At 40.4% G+C, this 12,001-nt stretch overlaps 1 protein-coding gene across 1 annotated transcript in view; it reads left to right on the forward strand.

Annotated features, from left to right (window-relative positions):
- The first annotated feature begins 10,698 nt into the window (after positions 1-10,698).
- The window catches only part of LOC108715740 (myomegalin), a 102,770-nt gene continuing 101,467 nt past the window's right edge, over positions 10,699-12,001 (forward strand). Inside the window, exon 1 of the mRNA XM_041561597.1 lies at positions 10,699-11,072. Within this exon, the coding sequence (XP_041417531.1) occupies positions 11,035-11,072 (38 nt within the window). The 5' untranslated portion in view covers positions 10,699-11,034. The remainder of the gene's footprint in view (positions 11,073-12,001) is intronic.

The raw sequence follows: 12,001 nt of genomic DNA on the forward strand, positions 1-12,001 counted from the left end.
CAACCGCTCATTTACGTTGGCTGGACAGGCATAAAGTGACCCATTTTTTTGCTTGGGATAATAAGACAGGACACAAAAATGGGCCGATGCTGTTTAGTGTCCATACCCAATATCTGACTAAATAATATACAAATACTCCTACAATAGAACAGAACAATTAGACAAGAGTGAACAAAAGGGTTTTAGGCCATTTGTTTGCCTGTGAAGCTGGTTCTGCAACTTCATTTGGATCCCTTGAGAAAAAGGTTGAGAAACACTGCAGTTCAAATTATGAAACCAGACATTTTTGGACGTATTTATCCTCACTGTGCTTGTATGGATTTCCTCCAGGTACTCTTGTTTGTTTCAACTCTCCAAAACCATACAGGCCATAGTGATTAAACTGACTATAGTGTGAAAGGGACCTTATGTTGGAAGGAAAAAAACCTTCTGATATTTTCACCTTTCTTCCCAATTAACAACATTAGCATCAAGCATCATAATTACGGGCCACAATGCAACACATGAAGCTCATTTACTTAGCTTGAGTGAAGGATTAGAATAAAAAATACTTTGAATTTCGAAGTATTTTTTGGCTACTTCGACCATCGAATTGGCTACTTCGACCTTTGACTACGACATCGAATCGAACGATTCGAACTAAAAATCGTTCGACCATTCGATAGTCGAAGTACTGTCTCTTTAAAAAAAACTTCGACCACATACTTCGCCACCTAAAACCTACCGAGCACCAATGTTAGCCTATGGGGAGGGTCCCCATAGGCTTTCCTATCTTTTTATGATCGAAGGAAAATCGTTTGATCGATGGATTAAAATCCTTCGAATCGTTCGAATGAAGAAAATGTGGTAAATCCTTCGACTTTGATATTCGAAGTCGAAGGATTTTACTTCGACAGTCGAATATCAAGGGTTAATTAACCCTCGATATTCGACCAATAGTAAATGTGCCCCTGATTGTAAGCTTTGGGGCAGAGATTGATGTGAAGGATTCGTAATGTTGGTAAGGCATTGTGGAATATGTCTGTGCTATATATGAAGCATAATAATAATTAGGGATGTAGTGAACGTCGGAAAAAAAGTTCGCGAACATATTCGCGAACTTGCGTCAAAAATGCGAACGGTTCGCGAACGTCGCGAACCCCATAGACTTCAATGGGAAGGCGAATTTTAAAAGCTAGAAAAGACATTTCTGGCCAGAAAAATGATTTTAAAGTTGTTTAAAGGGTGCAACGACCTGGACAGTGGCATGCCAGAGGGGGATCAAGGGCAAAAATGTATCTGAAAAATACATTGTTGACACAGCGCTGCGTTTTGTGCTGTAAAGGGCAGAAATCACACTACGTCACTCAGGTGATGTTTCTGGACACGGAATGTGAAAAAGCTCACACAGCTAGGTGGCACTTGGTTAAAGACTGGGCAAACAATGCCTGCAAGGGCAACGTATACAGTAGTGGATACGGAATATATTATTGCTGCTGTAAAAACATCACTCAGGTGATGTTTACGGACACGGAATTATTATTGTTATTTAGACAGAATGTGAAAAAGCTCACACAGCTAGGTGGCACTTGCATACCTCCCAACTGTCCCTCTTTTGACCACTCAACCCCCTGTCCCTCTTTTGTACTGGAAAGTCCCTCTTTTCTCTGCACTGAACAGCCAGAAAAAAAACAGTTTCTAACTTAATTGGCTTTTGGCAGAGAGCTCAGAACAGCTAACAGGTGCAAATAAGATACTTTGTAACAATTTTTACTCTGGTTGGTGCTGGTGGTGGTGAACTACTAGGAGGAGCAGCACACCAGTCCCTCTTTTCTCTGCACTGAACAGCCAGAAAAAAAACAGTTTCTAACTTAATTAGCTTTTGGCAGAGAGCTCAGAACAGCTAACAGGTGCAAATAAGATACTTTGTAACAATTTTGACTCTGGTTGGTGCTGGTAGTGGTGAACTACTAGGAGGAGCAGCACACCAGTCCCTCTTTTCTCTGAACTGAACAGCCAGAAAAAAAAACAGTTTCTAACTTAATTAGCTTTTGGCAGAGAGCTCAGAACAGCTAACAGGTGCAAATAAGATACTTTGTAACAATTTTGACTCTGGTTGGTGCTGGTAGTGGTGAACTACTAGGAGGAGCAGCACACCAGTCCCACTCCCCAACACAGCTAGACTAATAGCACTGGGCTCTTACAGTAGCAAAGTAAAAAAAACAAAAAAGAAAATAAAAGCAGTCCTTACAAGGACTATTGGGTTACAGGCAGCAGTCAGCAGATGAGAGATCAGCAGCAGGACAACTGCCCACAGCAGCTACATACAGAGCACTGCAGTAGAAGGTAGATTACTAGTCAGCAAAGCTACCTAACCTAAAATGTCCCTCAAATCCCTGCAGAGTTCTGTCCCTACAATACAGAGCAGTATCAAGTAGATTACTAGCCAGCAAAGTTACTATCAACTGTCCCTCAAATCACTAACAGCTCTCTCCCTACACTAGCTCTTCCAAGCACACACAGGCAGAATGAAAAAACGCTGCAGGGCTTCAGTTTATATATGGAAGGGGAGTGGTCCAGGGGGTGTGGGGGTGGTCCAGGAGGGAGAGCTTCCTGATAGGCTGCCATGTATCTGCTGGTCTGGGGGAGAAATGGCAAAAAAAAACGCCAGCTAAGGCGAACCCAAATTGGCGAACGTCGCGCGACGTTCGCGAACATTCGGCGAACGCGAACAGTCGATGTTCGCGCGAACAAGTTCGCAGGCGAACAGTCCGCGACATCCCTAATAATAATATGTCAATGAGAGCTAGGGGTTCTTTAAAGGGGTTGCTCACCTTAAAATTAACTCTAATATGATGTAGAAAGTGTTTTATGATGTAGAAATGGTTTTAATTGTTTTATTATTTGCCATTTTTTAGTTATTTAGCTTTTTATTCAGCAGCTCTGGAGTTTGCAATGTCAGCAATCTGATTGTTAGAGTCCAAATTGCCCTAATAACTACTGATTTGATTAAGAGACTGGATATGAATAGGAGAATAAAGATGAGTCATATAAAGCAGCTGTCAGGCTCTGGGGTCGCCAGAAATAATCAAGTGAAAAATGAGGTTACATCTGTCACACTGATGCTTAGGTGCTGATGATAGAAGGAAATGTAAACTTTATTGCAATTTACATAAATGTTTTTTTTTGTCAGTTTCAAGATATTAGAAGTATTTTCACTGTTAATATAGTGAAATTGAAACAACAGTACCACCTGCTGTTCATATTCAACTGATGTTTTTGGTCAATTCCAAACAGAGCAACGTCATAAAACTTTTTCCCTTTTCTCACTAACTTCATTTTCCCCCAGACTGTGTTCAGTTGGTGGAACTGAACAGCAGGTGGCACTGTTGTTTTAAGTTAATTGTATGAGCAGTGTAACACGTGCTATTATATGGAAAACTAGAAAACGAATCATGTAAAATGCAGAAGTGTTCAGAGGAGCATTTACTACAGGTATACGGTCTATTGTGGAATGCTTGCCACCTGGGGGATTCTGATAAGGAATCTTTCTGTAATTTGGATCACCATACCTTAAAGGCCCCCATACACAGGCCGATAAAAACTGCTGACAGGCCGAGTCGGCAGCTTATTGGCCCATGTGAGGCCATCCGACGGGCTTCCCCAATCGATATCTGGATGAAAGTCAGGCACATGTTGATCGGGCGAGGTAAAAAAATCCTGTTGGATTATTTATTGATGCGGTCCCGCAATCCGACCCCCGTATTGCCTCCATTCTGATCTAATAATTGGCCCTAGGGCCCACGATTGGATCAGCCTGATATCGCCCACCTCAATGTGGGCATAGCGGGGAGAAATCCGCTCGTTTGGCGTCATTGCTAAACGAGCGTATCTCCCTGTGTATGGCCACTTTAAGTCTGTTAAAGGGATTGTTCACCTTCCAAACACTTTTTTCAGTCCAGTGGTTTTCAGATTGTTCACCATAAACAAGGGCCGGGCCAAGGGGTAGGCAGAGTAGGCACGTGCCTAGGGCGCAAGGCTGGGGGGGGCGCCAGGCATGTAACTCCTCTGTCATCTACCCCCAGACCGGTGCCCGACTCTGTGTTTTTTCACACTCGCACCAATTCACGCATGCGCACGTTTGCGGCAATTTACACATGCTCAGGAGCACAAAAAGAAGTAAAAAACAGATTTTTCTTGCGCATTTGTGCACACGAGTGCCACCTTGCCTCGGGCTAAGCCGGTGCCACGTCCGCCGGCTTGCCTTGGGCGCCTGTGTGACGCGCCCCGGCCCTGCCATAAACAAAGACTTTTTTCAATTGCTTTACATCTTTTATTTTTTTACCGTTTTCCCAAAATGTAAGTTTAAAGTTTAATGTTCCTGCCTCTAGTATCTCAGTCTGGCAGCTCAGTGATCCAGTTGCAGATTATGAAATGTTACATTTTGCTACAATTAGTTGCTACAATTAGTTGGTAAAACTAGTTGATACATTACGCAACAGTATCAGTGGAATATTAGCAACTATTGTATCAATTCTAACAGCTGATTGTAATGAAATTCAGGGATTTCGCAATGCAGGGACAAAGATAACAAAGACCAGCCCCCCTCCCAGAGCAGATTCAGAAGGTGTAAAATGAAACAAAACACTTCATTATTAGTAAAACGTCACAAATAAAGAATAGGAAGTCTTTATTTCCAGTGGACAATCTAAAACCAACTAAACTGAAAAAAGTGTTTGAACGTGAACAACCCCTTTAAATAGCATTTAAACATTAAATAACCCCAATACGATTGTTTTGTGACCAATATGGATTCATCAGCTACTAACAAGTACAAGGTACTGTTTTATTATTACAGAGGAAAAGGAAATCAATGATTTGCTTTTAATGGACTTAATATGTGTGATGGTCTTCCCATACTTCGGAGCTTTCAGGATAAGGGATCCTATACCTGTATTTGCACACAGGCAGAAGGGTACAAAGAAGGCACAAAGATAAAAGTTATTTCTCTGATCCATTCACTTGGATTTTATTTGATAAAACGTTGGAAATGCAAATAGTTACAGTTTCAAGGAGAAGGAAAGTTTAGAACTAAGTAAGCCTTATCAGAAAGGTCCATCTAAATATACCAGTAAACCCCCAAAGTAGTGCTGCTCTGAGTCCTCTGTCAAACGAAACACTGCATTTCTTTCCTTCTATTGTGTACACATGGGCTTCTGTATCAGACTCCCTGCCTTCAGCTTAAACCTCATTGCCCTGGGCGTGAGCATGCTCAGTTTGCTCCTCTTCCCCCTGCCCCTCCCTTCTCTACTGTAATCTGAGCCCAGAGCAGGGAGAGACTAAGACAGGAAGTGATGTCACACCACGTTAATACTGCAGCTCCTATCCTAAACAAACAGAGAGTTTCTAGAGCTTTTTACTCAGGTATGGTAAAACATTCTACAGAATAAATATAGCATTCTAGCTTGCACTATTGCAGCTAATCTATTGGCAATAAAATCCCTCCGTAGCTTTCCTTCTCCTTTCACAGGGATCTTTTTCCATCAGGCAGAAACAAGTCATTTAATGAGAATTCTGACACTGACTAAAGTCCTTTTTAAGGCAGCAGCTTTATATAATGTGCAGAAGTATTCATTTCTTTCTTCTGAATGATGAGATGACACTGGGGAGCTCTAATGTGTTTTAATGCACAAAATATTTCAAATGATCAAGTGTCACATGACCTTAAATGCAACCCATGTCACTCACTTGAAGCTCTGTTCTTCATAGGGCACCAAGGTAATTCCATGCACGTCTCCTATCCTATTTGGGTTCATAATATTGATGATTTGAACCTAAAAGTACCTATGGTTGTACTTGTTATTAACAGTCCTATTTTATAATTTGTCTCTGGGAGCTGTAATGTTGCAGAACTGAGAGCTAAAATTTTAAATATATGGGATTTAAGGTTTAGTTGGTATAAGATTTATTTTTTTCCTTCTTGGAATGGAATGATAACATTTGACTTGCTTTTGCTAGGGTACCAGAGAGTTCTTCAACAACAACAAAAACTCAAGTAAGTTGAGGTGAAAATAAATGGGTCCTTATTTACAAAGTTAAGGCAAAATTGGACACAAACTACCATGTTTTTTGCATGTTTGTACTTTGACCTGCACTTTGCACCAGGGGCAGACCTGTGCTGGGTTTAAAAGTGCTGTATTTACGAGCAGTAGGCAGTCATTATGATCTTGGAACATGGAAACTACGCATGCACCAGAACCCAATATGAGATTTGGGTGAATACTTGCACTTTTTGCAGCAAAAACGAATCTGAAAAATGTCAAGTGACTTTAAAGCTGTGGACAATGTGACAGTTTCTCAAATTCAAGTTGACAAATTATGTATTCAATTCGGTGTTCATCTAAATTTTTGTGGAGGATTTGGTCTGAACCAAAAAAATAAGGATCCAGTGCATCCTGGCTTAGTTCAATTCCTCTCTCATTCAATACTATGCAAGGGATGCACCCCTTCTCTGGAATTCTCTCCCACATGTTCTCTTTTGAATTTCTCCCAAGTCTTCAAACAATTACTTTAAAGAGAATAGCTTCAGTATATACTAGATGCTGCACAACGCCACCTTTTTTCTGACTGATCTTGCCCATCTGTACACCCTAAAGCTGGCCATGCATGGGCCGATAAAAGCTGAGTCGAGAAACGTATCAGCTCATGTGTAGGGCCCTCCAATGGGCTTTCCTGATCGATATGTAGCCAAAAGTCGGCCAGATGTTGATTGAGCAGGATTAAAAATCCCGTCAGATCGTGGCCGCATCTAATCGTTGATGCGGTCCCAGGATCCAACCGCCTGTGTTGGCTACATTATGATCCGATCGTTGGGCCCTAGGGCCCATGATCGGATCAGCCCAATATTGCCCTTCTCAATGTGGAAATATCGGGGAGAGATCTGCTCATTTGGCAAAAATCGCAAAAACTAGTGGATCTCTACGTGTATGGCCACCTTAAGTCTAAAGCTGGCCATAGACACAAAGATCCGATCGTGTGAATCGAGGATTTGTGCGATTTTCGGACCGTATATTTTTTGTCTGGCGGAGATCGGTCATTTGGTTGATCGGACAGGTTAAAAGATTTCTGTCGGCTGCTAATAATATCTCTGCATGTATTGCCGATCATGTGATTTTCAGTGGGAGACTGTCACTAGCTTTGGTTGGATATAACTTTCGTACAATTGCTGTCAGCAGCACAACATCAGCTGATCTGTTCTTTTATTACTTTATTTGATCTGAATGGTTAGTGGCAGGTCGGGAAATGGGGAAGTCCAATCGTTCGAGGATTCGAACGATCGGCTCTTTGCATCTATGGCCAGCTTTATGGGCAGGTTTGGCCAGGGCTCCCTTTACCTCTTGTATTAGTTATCAGACAATCCATAAGCTGACCCAAGTTGAGCCTATTCCAGGGATCCCATCAGTTACTGCAAAGTTGTGAGTTGTGTTAAGGATGTTTTGTGGCTCTCCAGGAATAGCCTGATTCTAAGGAGGTGAAGGATGTCCATTCAGAACTGTCACAGGCTGTGTTACAGCCTGCATCTGGAAAACAACTTCTGAGACAGCCTTGGGAAAGAAGACTATTTAAACCCCTCTCCTTCTCCATCCTTCTGTCATCATGTATCTGTTGGTAAAAAAAACTTGTCTTTATATTTAAATCTGTATGTTCAGTATATACACCCATTAATTGTACAGTGCTACGGAATGTGTTGGTAGTTTATAAATACATTATTATTTTTATTATTAATAGTAATAATAATACCTGAAAACAGGAAACAATGTTTCAACAAATGGTGAACCTCCAGCCAGTATCTTGGTATCTATAAAGTTGACAATGAAGTTAATATAACATTATGGCTGCTCACGCTGTAACAGTGCTACCCTAATGTTTAATAGTTGAGGAAATGGTTCCTTTCTCCAAACATGAAACCTTTAAAGGACATGGAAAGTCTAAAATAGAATGAGGCTAGAAATGCTGTATTTTGTATACTAAACATAAGCATGAACTTACTGCAGCACAAGCCTAATCAAACAAATGATTGGCCACAGGGGGCTGTCATCTTGTAACTTTGTTAAACATCTTTGCAAGACTAAGACTGTGCACATGCTCAGTGTGGTCTGAGCTACTTAGGGATCATCATAAACAAAGCTGCTTGAGTTCTGCATGGCTGGGAAGTAAGGTGGGGGCTACCCCTGCTGTTCATAAGTATGATTGTTTTCCTGCTCAGCAGTTAGGGATCGTCTGACAATTCCTATCCGCAGCAGTAAATGAAGTGAAAATTTCACTGCATACAGTCAGGTTTCTTATAAAAACGGTACACATTTTTAATTAAAGTAAATTAGAGATAGGTTTCTTTTTCATTAAAGAAAGTTAAAAACGGGATTTTATTTTTTTGCCTTTCCTTGTCCTTTAATATGAAGGAAAATGAAGATAAGATGACTTGCCAGTTCAAATTCAATACTTCTACCACTTGGAGGTCCAGCTTGTATCCTCCGCTTTGCACATTGCGCTTGCTTACAGTTTCTTTGGGACAGTAATATGGTTTAGAATCAGTTGCATTTCTAAATCTGTTGCTTTACAAAAGGAAAGGTGGTCACAGATGTCAAGCAGTCATGCTAGATAATATGAAAAGGAAAATGCAGTGCTCTGTGCCCTGGGGCTTTTCATATAACCTACATATTCCGAGGTATATCTTATGTTGCAGGACCATTTCTAAGCTCTTTCCTCTAGAAGAATGTATATCCAAGTCCTCTTGTGCCCTCTTTAAAAAGAGTGAGAAAAATAACAAAAGACAGAACCTGTGACCTCTGGTCAACAAAAGGGTCTTTTCTAATATGTTTTGTTTTCCTGTGTAATACAAGGTCTCCACCAGACCCCCTATCCTGTCTGTTATTTTTAACTTTCACCATTTGTCTCTCTTGTATGCACTTCTTTATCTGTTGTCTCTTTTAGGGTTTGGCATCAGGCAAGTTATTCAATAACATTTGGTTACTCAAAATAAATAAATAAACAAAGAAATAAACAATTAAATACATGAATACATAAAAAAATAAAGCCTCAGCTCAGTTTAATACTGTACATATACATAACTGTCATGGGAGATTATTGGATGAATCATGTACATGGTTTTCGGGGCAGGCTTTCCTATGTCTTTTGGGAACAGAAAAGCAGATGGCTTGAAAATCAAAGAGTTAATGGGGTCACAATGACAAGCAGGGCTGTCCCTGTTGGTAAGTTGCTTAGGGCTAATTGCCAAAATTTCACAGGATGCTGGTGCTAAAAGGACAGACAAATAACCCTCTGCTCCCAAAACAACCCATACTAATAACAAGCTGGCCATTTTTCCATGGACACTCTAACCATCACATCTGTATTACAGTAGATATTTTACATTTTAATTCAGTCCTGCTTAATACATGGGTATAAAATATTATGTCTAGGAAACAAAGCACCCCCACATAATGGAAATAAACATTTCCATTTTCTCTATTCATTAAAGGAATACTGTCACTACATTCTGGTTCTCTAACCCTCAGGGTGTAGGTTATCTTTACTCATGCATTGCACTTTCCTTTATCTTTGCTCCAGTCCCTTACTGCTTTAACAATACATTTATATTGCTGTCATTTAAAGCAAAAACATGCCCCTCCTTTTTTACCAAAGCGCATTCCTTTGACATTATATAAAAAAAGGAACATAAACATTATCAAATTGTCAATATAAAAAAAAGGTTTATTATAGAGAGAGCGCACAACTAAATGTGGTGACTATTATCCCAAGCAGGAGAAAGGCAATTGCCTTGTATAAAGCAACCTCATAATATTTAACCTACAGTAAATTATAGAGATAAGACCTGTCTCAGTATAGTTTATATAGTATATAGTATGTCAGTGTTTCTGTGTATAGTCACCTACTGCTGCAGAATATGATGGAGATTTAAAAATAAATGATAATAAAATACTGTACATAATAATAACACCGGTTAAGTATATATGTACATTTTTATTTATATGAACGGTTTATTAAATTCTAACATCCGTAACCTATATTGTCATTAGTTTGTTCTGCCTAATCTAACACAAATGGAGACTATTTAAAAAACGAAATCTAAATATGGAATATTCCATTTAAATAGATACTGTGATTAAAACATAAAGGGCTGCATGGTGGCCTCCCTGCCCTGAGGTCCTTTATAATAAATAATCTCTTATTGTTAACTGGAATAATTTATCTGTTCTACACTGTAAATTGGGGATGTACGACTGTAAACTGATCCTAAATGAGTGTATTATTATATGGATCTGGGTTAGGCCTGACTTGGCTCAGAATTGCAATACAAAAACCCCAGTGTACATGAAATAACTAATATTTGACAGAGAGGGAAGGGAAATAGCATCATAAGTATGAAGGTACCTGCCACAGAATTTTAGGCATTGTTAATATTTTGGTCCCTAGAAGAGGTGACATCAGGGTACTAATGTGCATTATTTTATAGGGGCTTTATATAGGGTGTCTTGTAATCCTGATAATAGGATCTTGAATATTTATATTTAAATGAAGGTTTGTTGCTTGGCACAGAGGGGTTAAATGTCAGCCTGGAGGGGGGTCCCAGCTCGTGGCTCTTCTGCTGTTTCTGTACAGGACTGTGCGTCTCCCTCCCTCCCCTCCTGCTGCCCGTGTATTGTTTGCAGCTGCCGGCACAAGAGGAATCGCTGCTGCACTGACACATCCAGGGAAGGTTGTCCCTCTCTCTATCTCTCTTTCTCCCAGGCAGCAGTGCTGTGTAACCCTATGGATACAAGCCATACATTCCTGGCATAGCCCTGCAACAGCACAATAAACACCGGCTCTCCCAGTTGAGGCTGCTCCATTACAGAGAGTCCCAGGCCACAAGAAGCGATTCAGCCATGAGAAGCCGCGTTTAGCAGCAGCAGCCAGTGACAGCCCAGCCGGGACATGTGTGTGGATATGGGGACAGCTGAGACTGGCATGATGGACTGATATCTGCACCGGGACATGGACAGGGATTCAGAAGCAGTGCCAGGCTCAGTAAGGTGGGTACCACTGCCTTCAGTGCCATGAGTATTTGTGCAATGGCAGAAGATCAAGCACAGATTTATATAGCACAGCAGTCCTCTCTTATATTTATACAGCAGCTTAACCTCTCTGATCAGCAGCTCCTGCCAAGGCTCTACTCTACAATTGTGTTTGGCTTTATGTGTCTGTATATATATATAAATCTTTATACACACATACATAGGCCAAGTGCTTGTAGTGCTGACATTCATCCCAGTTATATATGATATATATGGAAGGATAATATATAAATATATATGTGTATGTGTTAATATGAACACCGTTTAGTAATGGCAGCATAGGAGCATTTGGTATATTTGAGGACCTTTAAAATATTAGTTCTCCTATTGGTGGATATAATGTACGCTTTATAGCTTCATTGAATGGTTGATGGTTTTTAAAGCTTTATATAAGGCTAAAGGGTAAGCTTTAATGGCTGGATGGAAATTCAATACATTTGTGCAATATGACCAGTGGAGATTATTAGCAAACCCCCTCTCCCGATTTCCTCTTGATGTAATTAACTAAATATGAGTATTGTTTCAGAAACTGACAGATAAAGATACACAATGTGTTTCATAAAATGTCATTTTTGTAAAGGTTCAGCAGAGGCAGTGCTTGTAACCTTCCCAATGTGTTTATCCTTCCCAGTGTGTCACTATTGTGTCATATTGTAAGCAGGTTCCACTGAAAGTTGCAAGCTGTAAATGAATGTTACCTGACCATTCTCCTCCTAAATGGCAAAGCAATGTGAGTTATTGGAGTGCCTAGTCTTACTAAGGATGCTGGGAACTCTAGGTCAGCTGGCACCTCTAGTTCAGTTTTGCTTGCCAGTTGCTTCTGGGCTAAATACTGCAGTTTTTAAAGAAAATTCAATATTAAAACCAGCTACTCAACAGCATAACCC

The sequence above is a fragment of the Xenopus laevis genome, chromosome 4S (genome assembly GCF_017654675.1).
Source record: "Xenopus laevis strain J_2021 chromosome 4S, Xenopus_laevis_v10.1, whole genome shotgun sequence".
Taxonomy (NCBI): domain Eukaryota; kingdom Metazoa; phylum Chordata; class Amphibia; order Anura; family Pipidae; genus Xenopus; species Xenopus laevis.